The sequence below is a fragment of the Acanthopagrus latus genome, chromosome 3 (genome assembly GCF_904848185.1).
Source record: "Acanthopagrus latus isolate v.2019 chromosome 3, fAcaLat1.1, whole genome shotgun sequence".
In the NCBI taxonomy this organism is placed as follows: domain Eukaryota; kingdom Metazoa; phylum Chordata; class Actinopteri; order Spariformes; family Sparidae; genus Acanthopagrus; species Acanthopagrus latus.
The window spans coordinates 16865943-16890375 of NC_051041.1; the positions used below are offsets into that span (position 1 = coordinate 16865943).

Below are 24433 nucleotides of genomic sequence, written 5' to 3' on the forward strand. Positions count from 1 at the left end.
AATAAAACACGTGATGAATGGTTGAATATTCTGTATTTGGGTCAGTCAGCCGTGATTATCGCTGCATGTGTGTCCGTCAATCAGTCACGGGTGTGTTTCTGCGTCATCGCTCTCCAGCCAATCGCGTGGCGACTTCCAGAAACGGGGCAGCCGAGACATAAACCTCGCAAACATGGCGACGCTCCGAGGAGAGTACGGAGATTGGAAATACGACCGTTTTTAACCGAGAACATCAGCTCCTGCTCGCATGCGACGATGTGGTGGGGTTAGCCGGAGCCACCGCACGCACAGCCTGTTAGACGATGTTTGCAGAGGTGAGTCAGCGCCGAGGGCCGATACAGGAGTTTGTTTTCCAGTGACCGACATGGCTAGTTAGCTTGTAGCATGCTAGCGCCTTAGCGTTAGCCCCCGCAGGTAAACAGCGCACAGCCTGACAGGGAGAGGGAGGACGGCACACCGCCGCGGTGCTTCCAGAAAGGCTGGCAGCTGTAGGTGGCACTCAGCCCGGGATTACACAGGTAACGCCGAGTTAATGCGAGGTGCTTAGGACGTCCGCACTGTCAACACCGGGCAGGAGTTAGCTCGACACAGGCAGTGTCGGTAGTATGCGGTTAGATTATGAGTAACGTCCCTCAGCAACGAATTTCTACATCACAACAAATACAGGTGAGCTGGGCGTTAGCTGGGGAAGACGAACAAACAGTGATACCTGTGTGGTGGCAGGGAGCTGGACTGAAAGCTCAGGTGAAGGCTGCTGGTTACCGACATGTTTCTCCATGTTAGCTAACATTTATGTTGTGCTGAGTATACTGGTGTGATGAGGCACTGTGAATACATGCCCTGTTGGACAGACCAGCACCAGAACCAGAACCAGCACCACAACACAACATATGCTGCATATGTTTTGTTGTGGTGCTGGTTCTGGTGCTGGTCTGTGCTGGTGTCCAGGAACATCAGACACACACACACGGACCAACACAGGCTTGCCTTCAAATATTAACAGGCTGTCCTGGGTCCAGTGTTGTGGGTCGCCGGTGGTTCAGGTCCCTCCTCAGCTTCGTGGTCACTCACACTGACAGGTGTGAGTTTTGTGTGTGACGTGTGATGACATGGTCGTTTTGTCACACTTCACGTGATGCAGTTTCTCTCTGCGACTGAGTTCACATGGACCGTTCTGACCATGACATCTGCTGATGTGACCAACAGGCCACACCGTCCACCTCACCTGAGAGGCAGGTGACCTTACCTCCTCCTAGGCATCTCTCCAGCAGTTTAAGTACAGGTTTAGCCTCAGTAATGAGGCTTTAGCTGGCACTGCACTCCTCTGTATGTCTGGCAGGGAGTGCTGATTTCTGTGTACCGTGCAGTCAGGTGTTAAGCTGTAGCTCAGTAGCTATTTGCAAATGTTGTTCTCTGCTAACCTTTAGTCTGAAGTAAATGATGGGCTTGTGTTGGAGCATCCTGAGCTGGGTTTTGGCTTCACACCAGCGTTGTAATGACATCTGTACTGTGGATTTAAGATGTGAAGCGAGGACAGTAGATTCACTTGTAGATCTCGTGGAGGCGGCTGTTGAATATGCTAATAAAAATCCACTGGCTTCTGTCTCTCACGCTTCTGCTATGATTTGTGTTGTTGTGTCATCTGATGTCGGATGTCTTTGCACACTAGGTTGAAATGCAGTTGTTGCCCTTATTTTGTTGTATCAGACAGATGTTGCATGTCTTTTCCTGGGAGAGGGATCCCTCCTCTGTTGGCTGTCGCTCACTGTGCAGGTTATGACACATATCTCAGTGCTTTAACCCCTGGCTAAATCTCATTAAGGTGTCTTAATCAAGCTCGGTGGACATTTAGGCCAGCACACCGTCACATCAGGCCCGTTTGTCACCTGGTACACCTCTACCTACTTCCTTCAGTCAATAGAAGTGGCTGCCTTGCCAAACAGGCCGACGCCTTTCAACAATTTGATGTGATTAATTGAATCCAGATATATCCACAGTGTGTCTGGGTCATTCTGCCACACCAAATTAAGTTCATAATTCAAGATTGGATTTTGCTTCATCGAGTCCCAAGAGCTACCAAACTAGAAACAAAACAAATTTAGGGTAACACAGGTGATCCAGAGGGTGGGACTCAGTATACTGCCTAGTTGGTTGGAAGCAGGGGATGGACTGACAGGGTCCTCAGGGTAATATTGGAGTTGGCGTCAATAAAGTAGCAGTGCTGATGATGGAGTTTTTCATCATATCAGACAAAAGCGTGGTTTCTCCTCTCATTCTTTCTTAGAGTTGTTCTGTATTCCAGTATCAGAAATGTCACCATCACTTGCTGAAACGCTGGAATGTGGATCGGCAAGTACACGAGTCTACACACCAAACTGAAGCAAAGGAAGTTGTTCATTAGAAACAGGACACTGAACCACCTTGACAGATTTTCTACAAAGCAAGCAGCCAGTGTGTTTTTTACTCACTAGTATCTGGTTGATTCTCTGTATTGGACAATAGACAAAGTTCAGATATCTGAATCAGCATCAGATTGTTCTCGTACTTCCTTGTATTGTCACATTTCTGTTTAGCTGCAGCTCTCCAGCTGTGATCAGATCAGTCAAAATGCAGTTAAGTTCAAAATGGGCCAAAGTTTATGGTCCGTTTCAAGGTGTCAGTCTCTGTTTAGAGCCTCAGCGTACACACTGTAAATGTACTACTGAGGACGTGGTGTGTACACATACACTCACACTCCCTCCTCGTTATATTTTAACCAGTACTGTAAATCTATAGGAGGTTAAGTACTCTGCAGGTCAAACACCAGATTTTTCTATAAAACAGAAGAGGAGCAGTTTACCAGATGACCTCAGGTTCAGATGAGAGGTGCTTTGTTCTTTGTGAGCCTGTTGGCCTGTTGGAAAGTGGAGTCATGCTGGCCTGCTGCACTCGCTGCTCCATCTAATGTTAAACTCTGTATCAGTTAATGACGGCAAAAGGCTTGTTTGCAGGGGATTGCACAGCACAGGCTCTGAATTAGCAAGCAGCTTGTTCGTAACAAATCAGTGATTTGACCACCTCCAGATGACAGGACAGCGCAGACAGCACACCAGGATGGACTTCTGTAGATTTGTGTAGACGTTGTGATTCAGTTTGTTAGTGTAAGTAGAGAGTTTTACAGCCTCACATTTCCAAGAGCTACATGTTGATATCAGCTTCCAAATGCAAACCAAAACGTAGATCTGCCACCGAAAGGGGAAACCCAGCTTTGGACTCTCTTATCACTCCTGTGTTTTTAAGAAACTAAATTCAGAGAGCCATCCAGTCAAACGTGTTTTACTTCTTTCTTCTCTTTCTTCTTGTGTTGTCATCTCTACAGATGGATGTGTGACATTTACTGTGCAGAATGATGCACGTCTAGAGTTTGGAAGTCATTCCTGGTCCAGTATGCAACTAGTGTGATGTTAGGACTTACAGCCTCCAGTGCACACACATGACGACCTTTCAGTGAGGCAGCAGACGTCTTACGGCCAGAAGGATGACTTTTGAAATGACAGCTTTTTTATGTATTATTGAATTATTCTGTCATTTTTAATGAAGTAGAGCGAGTTGATGCCTGTTTTATGATGTTAATGTGGAAATTATACTTTTGTGGTGAACAAAAACACATCAGACGCACATTACTGTTCTCAGCAGACTATTAGTATATAAAGTGTATTAATAATCTCTGTAGGGGATCTTTAATGAGGCTTTTTGAATGATTTCCTGACTCTCGACAGGTCTTGAAATGAACCGTCATTACTCAGTTGCACAGTTTCACTTCTATGCTCTTTTGATTCTTGAGATGTATCCTGAGGCTGATTGGGTAGCTCTTTCCTCTGTGGTGGTCCTGGTGGATTAGGCCAGCCTCATTCACTTTCATTCCCTCCCAGGCATTTAAGATGGATCTGCCACAGGGAGCGCTTTAATAGGTTGAGTTAACCTCCCGACCAATGACCACACTGATCAGGGTTTTCAGCTTAGCATTGTGGATTTGTGCACAGGTAACAAAAATAGCAGTATCCATCCATGAGCAGTTCTTCTCACGCGTGTGAAGAATGTGTGTGCAGTTGTGTGTGTGCAGTTGTGTGTGTGTGTGTGTGTGTGCGCGCAGATTTGTTTTCAAACAGCGCCAGGAAATCTGGGAAATGGTAATCTGGGAAATGGTAATCTCCAAGACGCTGATAAGAGGCTGCGTGTGCATGTCTGAATGTGCCTGGAGTCAAGGACGTCCAGCAGCGCTGCACAAAACTCTGTGGCAGCACTTTTAAAACATTTAGATTATAAACAGTTCAAGTTGCAGCTGCTCATTCTAAGTCTGTGTTTCAGAGGGCTGATGAAAGCAGAGGACATCAATACATATTTTGATATCACAAAGTATGACTGGATTTGTAGTTTGGGTTATAATAATGGTAAGAAATGGCAAGAGACACACCTTTCAGAAGGTATTTTTGTAAAGTGAACAGTAAATATTTCCAAACCTAATCTGTGGCCCTGATCCTAATACAGCTAATCATCTTTATCACAAAGCGTTTCATCACTGAGGCTGTGTGATCAGTTGACCTCATCAATTATATTTGATCAAAAAAAAAACATTCACGTCCGTCTGTCTGTGCAGACACCTTGTTCAGAGACTCAAAGTATTGTTCCCCTCATGTTTCAGTGTGTCCCCGTTGCGTAAGAAGTCGTCTAGATGTTCAGATGTGTGCGCTCCCGATGGGCCTGGGTGTTAATCACTGGAACAGATGGTTCATGTTAAAACCCTGTGTAAGCTGTAATGACTCAAGAGTGCTGGTTATCATCTGTCCTGCAGAGCCAAGCCTCCGCAGCCTCGTCCCTCAGACCTACACTGATAGCCTTCACATTCACTGCTGCCCGCCGGCTGCACTGACGTCAGACCAGACTTATGTTACACACTGGAACTATATTCAAATACTTTCTCAGTGAATGATTGCCCTAAGTTTGATGGACTCAGAGGGACAGCATGTCTTCAAAGTTGGATCATTGTCTTCATACCTGGAAAAGACAAATGTCTAAATAAGAAACCATTACTGTTCCTTACAAACCTGTTTTGAAAAGCTGTTAGTGAACTGAACTTTAAATTAAACTGATACAGAAATATATTAGAGCTGCAACAGTTGGTCAGTTAATGGATTAGTCAGTGGGGAGAAAATGAATTGCCTAACTAGTAATAATTGGGTCATTTTAAAAAAAATGTAAGGATTTGTTTTTATGCATCACCTGTGATAGATTGTTGGGGTTGAAGAGTCTTTGGGTTCTGGTTTTGTAGTCCTAAAGATTTAACATCTAAACAATCTGCAGATTAATCAGTAATGACAATAATTGTGGATGTTTCTGTGCAAGTAAGTAGTAAGTAGTAGTAAATATGTCAGTGATGACTGAGCCGACTGGAAGCTTCTGAACACCGCAACAACTTCCTCCTGTGTGATAAGTGTGTTGGAGGAAGGTAAACGGTAGATGTGTTACTGTAGGTCAAGCTGTTCTTCAGGGTTTGCATGAAAGTAATTGCCTGGAGTTTACGTTGGTCTTCTCGTCAATGGCGACAACATTGTGGCTGATAACGGAGCGATATTTTCCTTGGAAAGTGTCGGAGTTCAGGACACTCAACTCATGTAAGGTGGTAAAGTTGTGGCTGGCAGGGAATAAACCGCTCCGAGCAGCATTCCTTTGTATTTTTACCACTCCTAGTTCACCTGTAACAATAGTCCTGTTCTTTGTCCAGCTTTGTTCTCCTCTTAAACCTGCTCTTACTGACTCAGTCCCAGCCAGGCATGACTTGAAAAAGAGGGCTAGTGGAGCCAGTTCAGACACTTTCTGCTGTCATGTGCACTCAGGACACTTGTGTTTGGCAGCTTTTTTGCAATAATCTCATTTCTTGAATGTCATGTGTGTAAGAGTTCTTTTTTCTCAATATGGGTTAAAGAATTAGAGAAACTTGATTAGCAGCATTCTGTTGTTAGACCTGATCTAGGCCTTGTAGGTTTATATTGTACAATGTTTAATTTTCAGACTGAAATTCAATCTAATAAGTCTTAATAAGCTGCTTTCTATAGTGAGAGATACTTGTGTCCTCCCTTGCACCCGTCCAGAAGCTTCAACAAAAAAGAAAACCTCTTCAACATCTTACAGAACTAATACAGTTAATATACGTCAGCCTCCGTTAAACACAGGGTAGAGAAGAGAAGTCCGCACTGTCATGTTACATGTAAACGAGTGTGTTGGAGTCATCGCAGCACATAAGAACCTGCTCCATTTCCTCCCTAACCTCATTTGTCCCACGACCAGGTTTCTAACAAAGTGACTGTCTGCTGGGTGTCAGTTATTCCAAGGCGTGCTCAGAGGTGCTATTGTTAATATGACGAGTGACGACACACATGTTTAAAACCAGTCGTGTTGTCTTGTCGCAGCCCACGCGCTCAACAACTTGTTTCGTGTTCGTTTAGCTAATGAAGTCGAGGTCAGTCAGCAGGTCCTCCCTGACAGCCGTCGGCATCAGGTTTTAATTTTTCCAGTGTGCTGTGTGATCAGCTGGTGTGCAGCTGGGGTGGTGACTCGAGATGTCACAAGCTGATCTGCAGGATCTGACCCGGAGCCAGTCAAGTCATTTTTTAATTGAGTAGGATCAAGTTTATGAAGCTCGATCCGATTCAGGATCTTTTGTTCATTGTAACCTGTCATGCTCTGCATTTACCACAGAGCACATGAACAAAAGTGTTTGTGTGTGTGTGTGTGTGTATAAGGGAGTTATTGGTGTAGGCTATTACTTTCTTGCAGCTGAACACAAGTTAGTTTCCACGTCTTCACATGATATGTGGTCAAACCCACATCAGGCTTCAGCCTCTACGTATCACACGTTCTAACTAGCGATGGTAGGCTACGTTAAAGTGGCTAACATCAGTGTTAACGTTAGCTTGTGTTGGTGGTGTTGGTGAGCTGGTGGCAACAGCTGGATGCTTTCAGTTCAGATGTTGAATCATTGTTGATGTGCTGTTGTGGTACGCCAGTTCTGCTTTGCAGTAGACACTTTGTTATCTTCTTCTTTGAGTGTGAAATGATCCCAAACTTTGGACATTCTCTGTCTTTTACGTTTCTTGTTTCTTGGCTCTCCACCATCACACCAACTCAATTCTGAATTTTGTGGTGTGTGTCCACAATAACAGTCCGTGTGGAAACATGATCCCTGAGCTAAGCAGGCCACGTAACGCTGGTGATGGGGAATTAAACGAAGCCTGGAGGCAGAGATTTCACTTAGACCATTTTTTGTAATCGAATCATTTGAGTTGCTCAAGTAATCGTTTCAGCTCTAGTTAACAGAAATGAAACATGTATGTCTGTAATGAATAGTAAGTAGTTCTTTTATCACAGTGAAGTTCAGTTTATGTATTAGAAAAATATACAGAATAAAAAATGAATTATTAATATAGATTTTTATATTTTATATTTATAATGTGTGTGTGTGTGTTAGTCATGAGGCGTGCACATGTGCAGGAGCTCTGTGCTGCTTAATTAAATGATGTTGAACAAAACATGTACAGATTTGAGTGAAGTCTAATTCCTTATTGTAATAAGGAATTATTAATAAGAAAGATAACTTAATTAAAAGGCTACGCAGAAGTTGATGCAGTAATCTGTGTTACAGATGAAGTTGTGGATTTGCATGTTGTTCGAGCTGCAGGTTGAACTTGTTTGGTTCTAGTGTTTCTATTCTGAACGTTGCTCTCCACAGTGGTGTGCTGAGTGTTGTGCCTGTGTGTCATTCTGTACATTTACACTGGCTGACCTATGTATCTGAATGTAACAGAGCTGGCAGCCAGTCTAATGTGTGTGAACGATCCGATTGTCCATAGCTGGCCTTGGCAGGGAGAACAGTGTCTGAGTGTCCTGAGGACGCTCTGTCTGTCCCTGTCCGGCTCCATCAGTGGAGCTGCTTATCTAAGGACCTCGTATGAATGTAGGCCAGTCGAAGATCATCAGGGCTGATCATGGTGATGTCTGCCACTCTATCTGATGCTGACAGTGAGCTTTATACCACCTCTGTGTAGATAACTGCACTTCTCACCTCCTCTCATTATGCTGGATACCTCATGGTAATCTGCTGAGGTTTGCATGGCGTCCAGCTCCTACCTGTACTGATGACAGGTAGATGACCTGATTGTAAATGATCAGGAGGATCTGGATACTGAGGATTCAGGCCCCATGAGGACATGAAGTAGGGATGTTCTGATTCTAATCATAATCATAAATGCCTCTGATGCTATGAACAGACAGCGTGAACTAGATTGGTTTAAAAATGTGTTACTTCGGCTCTGACTGTCTGTAGTCAGCACACGGTGACATCACTGAATAATCTGAACCTGCAGAGCAACTAGTTACTGTAAAATTACTAGTTTGAACTAGCAGAAAATTAATATACTCATGTAAAGTACCTCAAAATCGCACTTGGGTTAATTGTACTTTGTTACATTACATCACTGGTTATTCTATAGTTTAATACTAAGATTAAAATTTTTACTGCAAATGCATATCAGTTCCAAATATTGATTATCAGTCTCCTTGATTACTCAGAAGTTTTAGTGTTGGCCCTGAAAAAAAGACATCAGTCGACCTTACTAACAGTCCAACTCTCTAAAGGATGGATAGGATACACGTATACACGACATAAGAACAATACGTTTATCTTAATATATTTAATGTGAAAGCATCAGCAGTCATGATGGAGGGCACTTCATCGCTGTCTGTGGCAGTGTTACATATTGGATTGCAATGATTGCATCCGTAGCACAGTTAGCATCGCATACTTGGCATAGCACAGGACTGATTCAAGCTACTAACCAGCGTAACTTATGTGGAAAACTGGGACACAGAGCTGCTAGCTGGAAACAAGTTCAGTTTCCTGCACTGACAATAACAGGAAAGCCATAGGATGTGACACACACACACACACACACACACACACACACACACACACACACACACAGACAGTCCAGGCCTGATGCTCTCTAACAATGCAACACTCCACAGTGTGTGTCTTTTTAAGTAATCTCTTGCTGTGACGATGTCTGCAGGGTAGAATGGTGTTTTTTCTGCTCCACAGATGATTTTATTGGACACTACAGTTACACTACAGTCTAATCATCTTGATTGTATCTGAGTGCTGCTGATTTATTGTTACTTTAATTCACAATTTTATATATATATATAGATATATAGATAGATAGATAGATAGAGATAGAGATAGAGATATATATATATATATATATATATATATATATATATATATATATATATATATATATATATATATATATATATATATATATATCTTGGCGCTACACAAGCCAGTCTTACTTTATTTGAAGAGATTTTATGTTTTGATATTATTTTGATGTGGATTTGTTTTTAAAAATCCAGTTTTTCTTTGTTATTTAAGTTAATAACTACTTCAGTTGCACTTTTTTTATAAGACACAAAAATAGTGTGTAATAATTCTGTAAAGAAAGGACCTTTTTTTTGGTCAAGATTTTCTATTCTTTTGTTTTTGGAGTTACTGAATTACACCAGTTTACTTGTGAGATTGTTGATTGAAAGGATATATTTTTCATATTTTGTTGTTTAAGGTGACCATTTAAGTTGCACTTTTTATAAGAGGACACAAACTGTTTTACAGAGTTCCTGTAAAGAAAGCACCTCTAAGATTTTTTTTCTCCTAAGAATAAAAGATCATTTTATTTGGTCATAATTTGTCTGTAGCTCATTTTGATTGAAAATAAAATAAAATCGTGAGAAAATCGTATCGTGAACAAAAAATCGTGAACCGTATCGAATCGTGAGTTGAGTGTATCGTTACATCCCTAGTTATAACCAGTCATGGCAGATGTAAATGTCCTGATCAGTCAGATGTTGGGGTTGCAATCTTTCCTCTGTGCAGCTCTAATTAACCTCAGACTGATCAAAGCTGAAATGTTTTTCATTGTTTTGTGTGTTTCAGGCCAGTCTGTCCATCTGGGGATGGGGGGGTCTTGGAGTCGTGCTGTTCCTCGTCACCTTTGGACCGTTTGCCATATTCTACCTGGCCTTTTATGTCTTCTGCTTCATTGGAGGGTGAGCATGAAGCTTGAGTCGATTAATGGAGTCTTTACATAAGCACACAGTCACAGTGTCTCTGTACCAACCTGACGGATCATCACGCTGTTCTCTCTTTCTCTCTCTGCTTTGCTGCAGGGGCTTTGCGGTCACTCTGCTCTATGGAAAGATCAACTCGGAGAGACACCTGGAGAAGTGCGAGCACTCTTACTTGCCACCCACACAAATTGGTATACTGAAGGTAAACACACACACACATTCATTTTGCCCCCACAAACCCATCAATTAGGTGTTAATCGGGTCCCTTTGTTGATGTAGTTTGATTGGTCACATTTCACCACATCTTCAGTCTTCTTGTGTTTCTTTGTGTCTCCTGCAGACGTTGGATGAGATGAAGCTGGAGATGAAGCCCATAAAGATTGACAGGAGACTGACTGGCTCCAGTTTCATAGATGAACCACTACAACAGGTGTGTGTGTGTGTGTGTGTGTGTGTGTGTGTGTGTGTGTGTCGTGTGTGATACATGCTGTGATAAAGCTTCACCATCAGCATGTTCCACTTGTGAACATGAAGCTGGAGAAGCAGAGATTTCAGTGCTTCATGACAAGAGATTAAAAAAACATGATCAACTCTATTTACACTCAGTGGCAACTTGATGCAGCTAATGCATTTACATTTACATTTACATTAAAGGCATCTAGCTTGTGTCCAGAGTGACTTACAGTAAGTACATTTGTTACAAGAAAGAAACCACAACACATCACCGTCGATAAAGTGAGAAAGAAAAATAGAAAACATTCAAGCCCTCGTCTGGGAATCCTAGTTGCTTTTTATCACCAGAGCAGCTTCACACGACAGTCCAGCAGTAAATCCTTCAGCATGAAGGTCATAATGTGGACGCGGGTTTGAGGAGGTGATGATTTCAGCCTGAAATGATCATTGTGAGAGAAAGTGTTTCCCTCGGCTTTCAAGTTCTCACTGTACACTTCCATCGGTCATAATAAGCAGCACAGGAGAGAAGATTACAGGATCGTGACTGGGTGACAGACAGTAACACTGTCGGCCCATCAGCTGGTCCAGGTCAGCAACTGCACGGCCTCAAGTCATAAAGTAGTTGTCCCTCTTGAACACTGCCTGACCCCTGATGCCTCCAGTGTCTCAGGTTCACAGACGGCTGGTTGTTGGAGTATTTATTGAGCAGAATCTCTGTCAGCTGATAGATGCTCTGTTTTATCTTTTGTAAAAAAAATAAATAAATAAAAATACAATTAACCAAAAGCTTTAGAAAAACTAGGACAAATAACTAAATAATGTTAAAGCTTAATATAAATATAATTTGTGCAAACAACAAATGTTGCTGGCAGGATATTTCTCCATCTTGACTTGATAGTTTTTTCTTATTTATTCTTCATGCTGGTGCAAGAAGCACTTTCACAACTTTCTCATGTATTGTTTCCTTCTCTTTGTCTTTGTCAACCACCAGATCTGTGGCTTCCTTTTTTTTTTATAAAGTTGTTAACCCTTCTTCTAATGTATTGTAGTTAAATAGAATGTATTCCATTCAGTATTTAAATTCACAGTAGTTAAGTCATGTAAGCAGATAATGTGCTCATGTGGCTCTCAGATCTGATCAGACACACTTTCCTAAAGAAAACTTGTCTGTCTTTCGTCCTGACAGAAAGTGGAACTGAAGGTTTCCATACTGTTGAGCTGTCAGTGTCAGTGTTGTCATCGTGAGGCTTGAGCAAAAGGAAAAGACTGTTGCAGTGCTGTCATGTAATGTTTCCGCCCTCTGGCTGTGACTCTGCTGGTAATTGACTCAGAATACATTTGGGCTTAACACATTCATATGTAGATCCTCTGAACGAAGCTCCAGCTGTCCGTCGGTGCTGCACGCAGAGAAGACGAGTCGGTCAGTTTTTTCTCTCCGCCCTGTGGTTACAACACAGACATGCTTTTAGCTTGTTCACCTCACTAAAGCAGCGTGGCCAGCAGAGTTAAGTGCAGACACAGCAGTTCGTGACGGTCAGGTGACACTGACTGCTCGACTGTGGTGCCTCTGTTCTCTCTTCCTGCCTGTGAAATGCACACTAATCATTTCAGCAACATGTGAACAGTTGAATGTCACATCATGTGAACCTGCCTCATTTTCTGGCACTTTGTGCATGTTTATTTATGTAGAACAGAGCAAATTGTCTTGTTAACATGACATTAAAAGAAAGTACAAATGATATAAAATACTTTATTTTATGAGCAGCATACTGACGGTCACACTGATGCTGTTCTGGCCTGATGTGTGCAAGTTACTCAGGTTTCTTCAGACCTAACAGCCCAGTTATCTCTTCTCTGGATGTTTGTAACGGAAACTGACAATCAGCAGACTTTGACTGATTTATTCACCCAGCTCACACGTTTCCTCTCAGCTCTGCTCAGACCTTCATCTTGACTGAACTTCTTTTTTTCCCCACTATCCCTCCTCCTCCATGTTGCTTTGTCCCTGCAGGTGATCCAGTTTGCTCTGAGAGACTACATCCAGTACTGGTACTACACCCTGAGCGAGGATGAGTCCTTCTTGTTGGAGATCAGGCAGACGCTGCAGAATGCCCTCGTCCAGTTCTCTACAAGGTACAAGACACACAGCCATGCATGCAATTCTGTCGTGATATTGAATGTTTTGTGGGGTTTGTGTTTAAAGTAATCCTCATTATTTGTGTGTGTGTTGATGTGTCAAGGTCCAAAGAGGTGGACTGGCAGCCTTACTTCACCACTCGCCTGGTGGACGACTTTGCCACCCATTTACGTGTCTTTAGAAAAGCCCAGGATCGCCTCGCCGACCGAGAGGACAAGCAGAGTGAGCAGACACATTCATACACTCCTGCTTTTCACTCCCGTAGTTGTTCGTATATGTTGCATTTAGCTTAGAATGATTGTAATCATTTTGTTGTGAGTTTAATCAGAGTTTCGTGGTCCTTTTCAAAGACTCCACAATAAGATTTGATGAGAATTTTGATGTTGCGGTGTCTAACAGGAGACATAACAGAGGAGCTGGTGGACTCCTTCTTTGAGGCCGAGGTGGAGATGGAGAGGAAGATTTGTCGAGACGTGGTGTGCACTTCAATCAAAGACGAAGAAGGTAAACACACTTGTGCAGCGTGATGAGCCTTGTAGTTCACACTGTAATGAGGAACTGTTGCCACAAATGTGTCGGTTCGATGCTACAGCTTGCAAAAACTAAACACATGATGCGCGTGTGTGTGTGTGTCAGGTTTTCTTCGAGACTTGTGCGAGCTGCTTCTGTATCTGTTACTACCTCCTGGAGATTTCCACAACAAGAACATGAGATACTTCCTACGGGTGAGTGCACATCGGATAAACAAACACTCTCACTTACATGGCGTGTCAGACGATCACAGCTTCATCAATCTGAGATGTGAACATGAGGCGCACAAACACATATTCACTCACACAATATGTCAAACAACCTGTGTTGTTGATGTATTATAGTTGAGCCACGTGCTGCTGCTTTGACTGCCAGCCGGCTCTGAGTGTTATTAGACTGAACTGAAGATGCTCTGTGGTATCTTCTCTCAGGAGGTGCTGGCACGCGGTGTGCTGCTTCCTCTGATCAACCAGCTTAGTGACCCGGACTACATCAACCAGTTTGTCATCTGGATGGTGAGACACTTGTTCATACCTTCAACCTATTAGGTCTCAAATTTACTGTTTTTTAAATGTTGTAGAAAATGTTAACTCCTGTTTCCAGGATGATTTAAATATTTGCTTCTGCTCATAAACTTCTTTACCCACCTTCATTTCCTCTGTCATCACTGCTGGCCGTGTGCAGCTCCCAGTATGGATGAACTGAAAGTCACGCCTCAGATACTTTTGTCACTAGCTCCAGAAAAAAATATTAATTCTTTTTTTATTTTTAGTCCTACCCTATATTTACTGTTGTGACATTTCATCTCACTTCCCCCGGGCAGACTTTAACTATCAGCCGTTATCTGAACCAGCCTCCTCGTGTCCGTGTTGTAAATGCATGTGGTTCTGTACAGATCCGGGACTCCAGCTGCAACTATGAAGCCTTCATGAACATCCTGAAGCTGACGGACAAGCCTCCAGAACTGGAGGCCGTCAAAGACAAGGTGCTGGAGGAGCTGCAGTACCTCCGCTCCCTGGACACTGCCGGAGATGGTGGGCCTTTGCTGTGTTTCATATCGAAATTCAAACGCTTGAAACTAATTTATCGTGTTAGTATGAAAGCATGAAGCACATACGTTAAGTTTCTTTTTCCTGTCCTCTAGACATCAATGTGATCAAGAACCAGATCAACAGTCTTCTGTTTGTGAAGAAGGTGTGTGAGACCAGGATCCAGAGACTTCAGTCTGGCAAGGTGAGAAACTGCAGCACGGCCTGTTGGTGCTTCCACTGGAGTATTTGTTTACATGATGGTAAAATACTGGAATTGCTCCGAGCCAGTTATCTTTGGAGTCCGCTAGTTCAAGACTCAGACTCTGCTCATCCTCTTCCTGTGTTGTGTAGGAGGTGGATGCCCTGAAGCTGGCAGCCAACTTTGGCAAGCTGTGTGTTATCCCACTGGATCACATCCTCATCCACAACATCGCCCTGCAGTTCTTCATGGGTAATTCTGGAAACGCATCATCACATACATGACGGATGCCAGACGTCACTGTAGTCATCACGAGGCCTTAATCCTGAACATTTCTGTCAATCTTCTTGATAATCCATAATTTATTCAGTTTCTTATAGCCCCAACCTGTCTCATTAGGCACACTTCTCATCAGAGTCAAGGTCACTCCATGTTACTGGTCAGATTACCAGAGTGTGTGTGTGTGTGTGTGTGTGTGTGTGTGTGTGTGTGTGTGTGTGTGTGTGTGTGTGTGTGTGTGTGTGTGTGTGTGTGTGTGTGTGTGTGTGTGTGTGTGTGTGTGTGCATACAAACTCGGAGTGAAACCAAGTTGTGTCTGGTGTGGAGAATCAGCAGGAGTCATTCAAGATGCTTATAATGTGTAAAGAATGTTTGAGTCAAGGAAACCTGCAAATAGAAACCAACCAAAGTTTCAAACGGTGCGAAAATCCTCCGTATGTACCGTAGATACTTAACAGTGTCACAGAAACGCCTTTCAGACAAAACAGCATTTGGACCGACTGTTGTGCTTCTGATCCAGACTTCATGCAGGCAGCAGGGGCCCAGGCCGAGCTGTTCTTCTGGCTCACTGTGGAGGGCTACAGGGTGACGGCTCAGCAGCAGCTGGAGGCCATGCAGGGCTGGCAGAAAGATGGCATGAAGCAGCCCAGCGCCACCAAGGGGCTGCTGAAGGCCGCTGCACTGGGTGTCTTCGAACAATACCTCTCTGACAAGGTAGGAGGCGTGTTGAGGTGGCAGGAGGTCGTTTCAGCTGTGAAGCTGATTAACACTAATCAGAAGCTCAGTAGTTATTTCCTCAGATTTTTGGGGTAAATGACATGCACACAGCATTCTTTGGCCCTTGTGGTGTAGTATTTAAGTATTTACTTGTCTTCCTCTCCAATAGGCGTCCCCCAGGGTGCAGGTGGACGAGGCATCCGTCACAAAACTAGGGGAGAAGCTGCAGAAAGACGACCCCACGCCAGAGATCTTTGACGAAATCCAGAGAAACGTACAGGAATCTTTTCTACACTTTGATCTGTTGATGAGGGAATCTTTCAATGTGCAGCCTTGCCCTGTTTTCCTCCTGTTAAACAGTCTTTGACACACATTTGCCCCTCAGGTGTATGACATGATGCTACGTGATGAGCGTTACTACCCGTCCTTCAAGCAGAGTCCTCTCTACGTCCGCATGCTGGCAGAGCTGGACATGCTGAAAGAGCCGAGCTACCGGGGATCTGACGACGGCGAAGGAGAGTCCTTCAACGGCTCTCCCACAGGAAGCATTAACCTAGTACGTCTTCTTCACTTTGTGTTGCAGGACTTAGACAACACATATGCATTTACTGTATTAGCAAACTGTGCTGTAAAATGGCGACTCGTTTCCTGTGATTTCAGTCTTTGGACGACTTGTCCAACTCCTGCCATGATGAATCTATGCACCTACATGCCTTCATCTCCGACACAGGTACACAGATACACTCACACAGTCTCTTATACACTTATGTTGTGTGTTTTCTCTAAATCTGTGTTTCACTTTTTACTTGGAACACAGTAAGAAGGGTTGAAGGGTTAATGATAAAACTTAGATGGGTTATATTTGACACTGACAACTAAAAAACACATGCTTGACGTCACTCGCTGTGGGGTTTGGGTGTTTTAACTGCTCATGATGAGTGTATGGATCAGTGGGTATATTGTTGTATTGTATTATAGTATATTGTGGGTATCTGTCCGCCTCCATTCGTCCCTCCCTGCATGTTTTTTTCCTCTCAGTATTTCACCTCCTCCATTCATTATGTCTGCTGTCACTTCGCACTTTTCCTGTATGCTTTATTTCTTTCATTCCATCACCTTTACTATTTTTTATGCTTTTCCTTTTTCCTTCCTCCTCCCTCCTCTCCTTTCCTGTCATTCTGTCTCCCTTTTATCACCCTCTGCACTGCATTATTTCTTTTGCCTGCTCTTCCTCCTCCTCTCACTTTGAACCTGCACATGCTTTTCTTTCTTTTCCTTTCTTTCTTTTCTACTTTAACCTCCATTCCCATTTTGGATGTAATGCCGGGGCGGGGTAGCTGACGCTTGTCTCCCCGGATTGTGGGGTGCTGCAGGGGTTTGCAACGACCACGGCAAAACCTACGCGCTATACGCCATCACTGTGTTCAGACGCAACCATGACGGCAGCGAGGACTGCTGGAAGACCTACCGTCGCTACTCAGACTTCCACGACTTCCATATGAGGATCACTGAGACGGTGTGTTCAGAAGTCAGCGGTATTTCTACCTCAGAAGAAAGTTAGTGTTATAGAGCAAGTACTCATGAACTTCTCTGTCTGAGTGTTGTGTATTTATTCTGTTTCAGTTTGAGAACCTGGCGTCCATCCTCAAGCTGCCAGGGAAAAAGACCTTCAACAACATGGACAGAGACTTCTTGGAGAAGAGGAAGAAGGACCTCAATGCTTACCTACAGGTAACAGTTACCTCTCATTAATGACTGTCCATTTCTGAATAACTATAAGTATTTTGTAGTATATATGAGTAACTTCTGCGATTGTGTTGTAGTTGCTGCTGAACCCAGAGATGGTGAAGGCTTGTCCAACTCTGATTCCCTACGTCTACGACTTTCTAGAGAACAAGGCCTACAGCAAGGGAAAGGGAGAGTTTGCGCGCAAGGTAGGTTTTTTTCTCTACCAAATAAATGCAAATATGTGATGTGCACCATTGCGATTTTAGTATGTAGCACATAAGAATGCATATTGTTAATGACAGAGATGTGCTGTACTTGACACATAACTAATCAATGACCAGTCTGATAAAATACAATCTCTCTTTTTACTTTATCGACCCATCAGATAGACACATTTGTAAATCCTCTGAGGAGCTCCATGAGGAACGTGTCCAACGCTGTGAAGGCCCTGCCAGACAGCCTGGCTGAGGGGATGACCAAGGTGTCTGACAACATGGGCCGCATGTCAGAGAGACTGGGCCAGGACATCAAGCAGTCCATACTGAAGGTAACATCACGAGGAGCAGGTGCCTTATATCCACACGGAGAGAATCTATTTTTATTTTCCATCAGTATAAACGTCCCTCGTCCTGTTGGCTTCGAAGTTGCTACCTGGGCTGTTTCTACTGTCAGCTGTTTGATATGCAGTAAACCTACAAGCAGTGGTCAAACTGTAGAAAGACATACTGGATGAATATGCTGCACAGGGCTGATGCAGGATTTCTATGACGATTATGTACAAGGAGGAGGACACTCATTAAGAGTGACTGTGCATCACTGACAGCTGCCAGAAACATTCTCTCTGAAGGAAGTCAGTGGAAGTTTTGGTATCGGAGCTTCATTGATGCTGTGCGGCTGATTTAACTGCAGCATGTTAATGAATTGATTCCTGTCCTCTTATATCCTGGAGCTGCAGCTCTAAATAATCCTCCTCTTCTACTTATTGTTCTGACTGGTTTTATTCATCCAGCCGCTCACTGTCCAGTGTTCTGGTTTTTCCCAGGTGCCTCCACTCCTCCCCAAGACCGACATCGACCCCGAACACTGTCGAGTCTCTGCTCAGCTCGATGACAACGTGAGTCGGCGGCCATGCTGGGGACTGGTTGATGATTTTAACTTCCTTGTGATTTAATTTATTCAGCTTTTATTTATTTGTGCGTCCAGGTGGATGATAACATCCCGCTGAGGGTAATGCTGCTGCTGATGGATGAGGTGTTTGACCTGAAGGAGAAAAATCAGTGGCTGCGCAGGAACATCAAGAACCTGCTGCAGCAGCTCATCAGGGCCACGTATGGAGACACCATCAACAGGTGAGGGAGCGACTGAGAGCAGGTCACCGGCCGTGTGGACATACAGGCACGTAGAATCATTTAGTTTCATTTAGAAATCACCTCATGGGTTTAATCTCTCAGAAGTCAGTTGGGATTATGAAGAATTTTCATTTGGAGGATTTATATTATTTTTCTCACAGATGATCATGTAACCCTGGACTTTAACATAACTGATACTGGGATTACCAGTATCAATCCCCTGATTGTTTACCTGGATTTCAGCTGTTTCGGTGACTTGAAAAGACGAGTCATTCAGTCAGTCTGTTAAACATTCACACCAAAGTACAGCAAGATGCAGTCAGTAGTTCTCACTGCAGAAACAGTTCCACTGGATGAACATTCACGGATCAACGTAGGTTTGCATAAACTCACATGGAACAGAAATACAGGCCTTTTCAGAGCTCAAGATAATCTCTCCAAAGTCTCATACACACGCGTCATACACACACGTCGGACACACACGTCGTACACACACGTCGGACACGGAGCACAATCTGAATCGTCTCTTTCATGTCTCGGTAGGAAAATTGTGGATCATGTGGATTACATGACCTCACCAGAGCAGGTTGCAGATTACGTCAAGAAGTTCAGGTAACCTCTCTCCTGTTTTTTTCAAACGACTCTGATTGGTCAGCAGAATTATGACTAACCACCAGTGACTGTCTCTGTATAGGGATTCCTACTGGCCCAACGGCATCCTGGCCGAGACGCCGCCCCGTCGGGACAAGAACATTCGCATGAGGACACGAGTAGCTGCCAAGACCAGCCTGCTGGGAATCATGCCAGGTGAAAACACACTCACACTCACACACACACACACACACACACACATTTAATCTAGGCATCACCCTGCACCATATGGGACTGTCCCCTCTGCCTCCCTGAGATTTTCTGCACCCTCCTGACTTCTCCACCATCTTCCTCAGATGAGCTGAAGCACATCATCGGGGCGGACACCACGAGAAAGGGCATCCTCCGCGTCTTCGACATGTTCCAGTACCAACCCATGAACCGCCGGCTAGTCTACGTTTTCCTGGAGGGCTTCTTGGAAACGATGTTCCCGCAGTACAAATTCCCAGAGCTCTTCGTCAAGCTGCACTCCCGCTCGCCACGCATCCACAGATACAGCCAGAAACTCAAATCGTCCTCCCTCAAGAGGTGACAGGAGAGGACAGAGGCAGCGGGACATGAGCCGACTAGACACACACAGACTTGAGAGTGAGAGTGGGAGGGCTTGATGTGAATGTTGAGGGGTGTGTGTATGTATAGGTGTGATATCTGCCCTTCCACTCCCTTTACACACTCTTTTCAGTGAAAACACTCCAATTATCCAGCTGATAATTTCTGTGGAGACAGAACTGAAGGATGAACACACACTCTGCCCTCCTCTCACTCTGTGACACACACTCGCACCTGCGCAAACACAAATCCTGTAATTTGCACCAAGACCGAACATGGCAGTCTTTCTCTTTTAGTTTTGAATATTCTCCCTCCTTCTTTTTTTTGGACTTTTTAGTTGTGTTTAGCTTTATCCTGGGCCAGTCAATGCTGCTTTCTCGTGGTCCAGAGAGCAGACCACAAGTACTGTCTTGTTTTTAAACTGCAGGAGTTGATAGCATAGACCCACACCTTGCCTTACCTTCCTGCTTCTGTCTTCTGGCCGGCACAGTTCTACCATCTGAGTGACCCGGCCTCCTCCGCTGTAGTCAAACTTCCCCTCATGCTGTAGATGTTTTATCTGCAAAAGCTGCACACTTGCTTACATGCAAATGATGTTTTGTTTTCATAGCAACCAAATATGTCAATCGCACTGGGTTCAGAAGGCGCTGTTTTTAAAAAATGTGACTGAACAAATGTGGGACAAAAAGGATGATTTAGATTTGTATCGTCTTCTCTGGATGAGAATTATATTTCTTTCCTAAAGTGTTTCATCATCTGTACCACCCGTGATCCTCCAAGAACAGGCCACATCCCCTTTAACGCTACTGTCATGAACTGAGACAACCAAAGCTCATGCTGTTCCATACGTGTGTGTGTGCACTGGTTCAACGTCGGGATCCTCTGAACATAACTGTGCTTCATATCGTTAGTCGTGTGAGGAAAGAGAACTCGAAGATGACCTTGTCGTTACCTAAAAGATGAGGCTGTCCAGGCGCACCGTCAAAGAATGTACTCTGTGGTCTAGTCTGTTTGGCCTGTGTAGAATTGAGTGTGTGTGTGTGAGTGTGTGTCGTCAGTCAGAAACTGTGCCAGTGTGAGTTAGTGAACCAGCCTTAAAACTACATACAGTATATACTGACCAAGAGCCGCAGGCAGAGGCAGCGCTCCTCCACGCGACTGAACGTTACGAGGAAATCAAGATAGAGATATGGAGATATATCCCTAATCACTTTAATTCAGAGAAAATGTCTTTAATTTTGTGCAATATTTTTTTCTTTTAATGCATGTGCATTTTGAATCATTGTATACTGAGAAAAAGTAATTCGTATTGTTTTAACGGTAGAAAAGATGAAAGAAGTTTCCCCTCAGACGTCTTCTCCTCCCGACAACTCAACATTCCGTTGTTGTAAAAGTACAATGTTTATTTTACAGACTTGTTTTATAAGTCTGAGTTTTTTTCTTTTTGGTTTTCGTTTTTGGCGTGTGGGGGATATTTCCCACGTATCTCTCGCCCACCCTAACAGAATCCGTGTTGTGGGTATGGACCGGGCGGTGGCAGGGGGTTCTGTGTCGCGGCCTGATGATTAGCTCATTGGGCTAAAGCTAGTTGAAAGGCGGCCTCAGACAACTGATTCTTTTTAACTCTTGAGTGGCGTTTTATGCATTCATTCTGTTGAGTGTGAACAGATCTTTGTCGGTATGAACGGACCGCTGGAGGGACCGCCCCTTCTCCTCCTGTCCTATAGGCACACAGGAGAGCCGTATCCTGTGACCAATGGAATCACTGCTAATGAGCACTTAACGTAGCAACTGTGGGAAAGCCTCTCCCATTGGCTGGAAGGAGCCCCATTCTGCTGCAGCCATAGGATGGAAACTCACTCGTCTGCTTTGATTTGCTTGCACTGAGCAGCCCTGGTGGACTCTGATTGGCTGAGCGGGAGGACATGAACTTGGACCTCTCTCACCGGGAGGTCCATATTTTGTCCCGAGGTGGAGGAGGTGGTGTCACTACCTGCACATCTCTCCATACAGGAAGGCTTGTCTTTTTTTTTAACCCCAGTATTTATGATAATCTATGATAATGAAAAATGTGCATATCTGTGTACAGTATGTGTTAATAGTGTGCCTAAATGTACTGTCAACTCTATTTTCATATTTTTCTTTAACCTAAAAAAAAACCAATCAGAATGTCATGATCATTTTACGCGACTGAAAATGACTTTAGGGTGTTTTTTTGCATCATGCTTATCAAACTCTTCCTTGTGAGCAAACTGTGCTCAGATCAGTATAACACTAATAAAAGGTAACTCAGACTAACTGACCTCCGGCGTGTCCGCTGTCTTCAGTGCATCAACAGTCCTGATGTGGCTGCAGGTTCTCTCGCAGGTCAAACATGGAGACGCACGATACGGATTTTCTTTCAGCTGATAACTGAAAATGACCTGCTGCTCATAGCAGACGGCAGCCAGGATGTTCGAGACACTGAGGTCCTCCACCTCCACCCACACAGCGAGAGAGGTTTCAAGACTTTCATATAAATCTGTTCATTTCTCTCTAGGAAATGATATCAGTCCCAGCAAATGGATGAAAATCAGACTCAAACTCTGACAGAAGAAGAGTCTAAGTGACAAATATGGCCAACTGATCTTCACTCCCTCCGTCTGTTAGAACCCCCGCAGAATCTTTACAGAAAAAGTTCCACTGGTGTCGTTTATTGATCAGACCACCTGTACAGGTGCACACTGCCACCTGCTGCATCAGTGTGTGTGGATGCTGTGCTGGTTCAGTCAGTTCAGGCTGAATCTTATCTGCTTGTTTTGATGGCTGGAGTTTCAGAGATATTGAGAAATGACACATAATCTGAATGTAAACTCATGTCGTGCTCACTGTGGTCGACAGGATCTCCTGTTGGATCTTTGCACAAACACGCAGCTAGAAAACAAAAAGTTATTCCACATCCAGTGTATCATTTATTTTGTGAGTAGTAAATAGTGACGACAAATCCCATCGAACAAGTCTGTCGTAAAGTAAAGAAATAAATGAATCCTGATCCTGAAACATAAAGAGAAGAGCTGACGGTCGGCTTTAATATTCATATCAGACAGAAAGTGAAGGAATTGAAAGTTCCTGAACCAGAAGTGTGTGTAACATCCTGCAGGCCTGAACTCTACAGTGTCCATCAGTGGTTCTGATGCAGGTTCTACGTCCAGAGTCCAAACAGCATGTGATTAAAACTGAAGTGTTAAGAAAGTAAAATAATCTCATTTGATTTAGATTAATGCTGATAATCTTTTCTTTGGGTCTGATGGCTTGTCAGTGTCCACAAGAATTCATCATCAGTATTCTGATGAACAGAACTCTGGTTCTGTGCTGCTGCTCAGTACCACACATAAAAACATGTACTATATATTATCTACTGTTGAATACTATCGCAGATGTTCATACAACAGATTTAAAGGATGACATGTATCATCTTTCACTATTTTATTCAACTAATCAACACGCGAACCAAACAGACTGAAGAGCAGCACCTCCAGGAGTCACACGGCCAGAACCTCCAGTCCAGAACCTCCAGTCCAGAACCTTCAGTCCAGAACGAGCAGCTTTAAAAGTTCATGGTGCTGTTGATGAGTTGGCTGTCTTCACGTCTTCCTCTGGGCCTTCCCCACCGGGTTAGTGATCAGAACCAGCCCCCAGGCGGCCAGACCTGCAGAACAAAACCCACAGGAGGCTCAGTTACTGTTCTACAGGTGTTCCCCCCCGGAGAGTCTGAGCACTGCGTCACTCACCGACAGCAAATGTGATCTGGGCCACGGTCCCTATGGAGGTGGTTCCGCCCTGCCGCATCACTCTGCGGGCCGCGTTGAACACGTAGGCTCCGGACAGAACCAGACCCCCGCCGGAGGTGAGCCGGCAGCTCCAGCAGCTCATGAACTTCTGGCCGGGGGCCGATAGATCCACACCTGCTGGACCTGGAGGAGCCTCCGGTGCTGTTGACATTGTGCCGCAGGAGGTGTGCTAAAGCTAAAGCTAATGTTAACACACGTCCTGGTCAGGAGCGCCTGGTGACGTCAGACAAAGACGAACAGGTAAGAGTCGCACCTGTGTGGAAGTTGTCTGCAGGTGGTTCATGAAGGACAGAGACTTCTGCTGGACTATATTTCAGCTCTTTGACATGCTGTTTGGTCAGAGGACAGCTTCAGGAGTACTTCCGGATTCTGAACCTGACGTTTCCTGTCATATACTTTCAAAATAAAAGCTCAGCAGTAGTGGAAAAACGCTGTATTGACGTCACACTCTGAACCTGACTGTCGGGATGAGCAGCAGTCAGGCTCTGTCACGATATTCCGGTAGAGACTTTATCGTCGTCAGTAGCTGATGTTGTTATATTGTGATGTGTGTTGGCTCCTGGTTTTAAAGGCGGTGCTGAGTCATGTCACTTTCTGAACTTAATATTTGTCTCTGTCCACTTAACCATCATGTCCACATTTCTGATCAACAGAACGTGTCTCTGTGAGAATACTTGGTCTCTCTTTCACACTCAGCTGCAGCTGAACGCTGTCCAGATGTTGCTTAGTTGGAGATGGATTGAACAGATCACAAGACGGATGCTCGTGGGTGTTTGTCCAATGTGAAAGAGGTTTATTTCTCCCTGAAATCTGACAAC

General features: G+C 44.1%; 2 protein-coding genes across 3 annotated transcripts in view; one reads left to right on the plus strand and one right to left on the minus strand.

Annotated features, from left to right (window-relative positions):
- The first annotated feature begins 85 nt into the window (after nucleotides 1-85).
- snx13 (sorting nexin 13) overlaps nucleotides 86-24433 on the plus strand; it is a 31267-nt gene continuing 6919 nt past the window's right edge. Inside the window, exons 1-25 of one of the 2 annotated variants that reach the window (XM_037090436.1) lie at nucleotides 92-314; nucleotides 10028-10140; nucleotides 10261-10363; nucleotides 10502-10591; nucleotides 12626-12747; nucleotides 12855-12973; nucleotides 13151-13255; nucleotides 13388-13476; nucleotides 13714-13797; nucleotides 14178-14316; nucleotides 14427-14515; nucleotides 14665-14764; nucleotides 15312-15505; nucleotides 15678-15782; nucleotides 15894-16064; nucleotides 16169-16238; nucleotides 16882-17024; nucleotides 17132-17239; nucleotides 17332-17442; nucleotides 17622-17783; nucleotides 18279-18350; nucleotides 18440-18585; nucleotides 19129-19197; nucleotides 19280-19392; nucleotides 19533-22088. In XM_037090436.1, the coding sequence (XP_036946331.1) occupies nucleotides 303-314; nucleotides 10028-10140; nucleotides 10261-10363; nucleotides 10502-10591; nucleotides 12626-12747; nucleotides 12855-12973; nucleotides 13151-13255; nucleotides 13388-13476; nucleotides 13714-13797; nucleotides 14178-14316; nucleotides 14427-14515; nucleotides 14665-14764; nucleotides 15312-15505; nucleotides 15678-15782; nucleotides 15894-16064; nucleotides 16169-16238; nucleotides 16882-17024; nucleotides 17132-17239; nucleotides 17332-17442; nucleotides 17622-17783; nucleotides 18279-18350; nucleotides 18440-18585; nucleotides 19129-19197; nucleotides 19280-19392; nucleotides 19533-19768 (2865 nt within the window). In that variant the 5' untranslated portion in view covers nucleotides 92-302 and the 3' untranslated portion in view covers nucleotides 19769-22088. Of the gene's footprint in view, nucleotides 315-10027; nucleotides 10141-10260; nucleotides 10364-10501; nucleotides 10592-12625; nucleotides 12748-12854; nucleotides 12974-13150; nucleotides 13256-13387; nucleotides 13477-13713; nucleotides 13798-14177; nucleotides 14317-14426; nucleotides 14516-14664; nucleotides 14765-15311; nucleotides 15506-15677; nucleotides 15783-15893; nucleotides 16065-16168; nucleotides 16239-16881; nucleotides 17025-17131; nucleotides 17240-17331; nucleotides 17443-17621; nucleotides 17784-18278; nucleotides 18351-18439; nucleotides 18586-19128; nucleotides 19198-19279; nucleotides 19437-19532; nucleotides 22089-24433 lie in introns of those variants that run through there. The other variant, XM_037090445.1, reaches the window with a different exon arrangement.
- dmac1 (distal membrane arm assembly complex 1) lies at nucleotides 22714-24000 on the minus strand. The gene is made up of 2 exons (XM_037090490.1): nucleotides 23556-24000; nucleotides 22714-23473 (listed from the first exon to the last, which is right to left on the minus strand). The coding sequence occupies exons 1-2, from the start codon at nucleotides 23764-23766 to the stop codon at nucleotides 23409-23411; spliced, it is 276 nt and encodes a 91-aa protein (XP_036946385.1). The 5' UTR covers nucleotides 23767-24000; the 3' UTR covers nucleotides 22714-23408.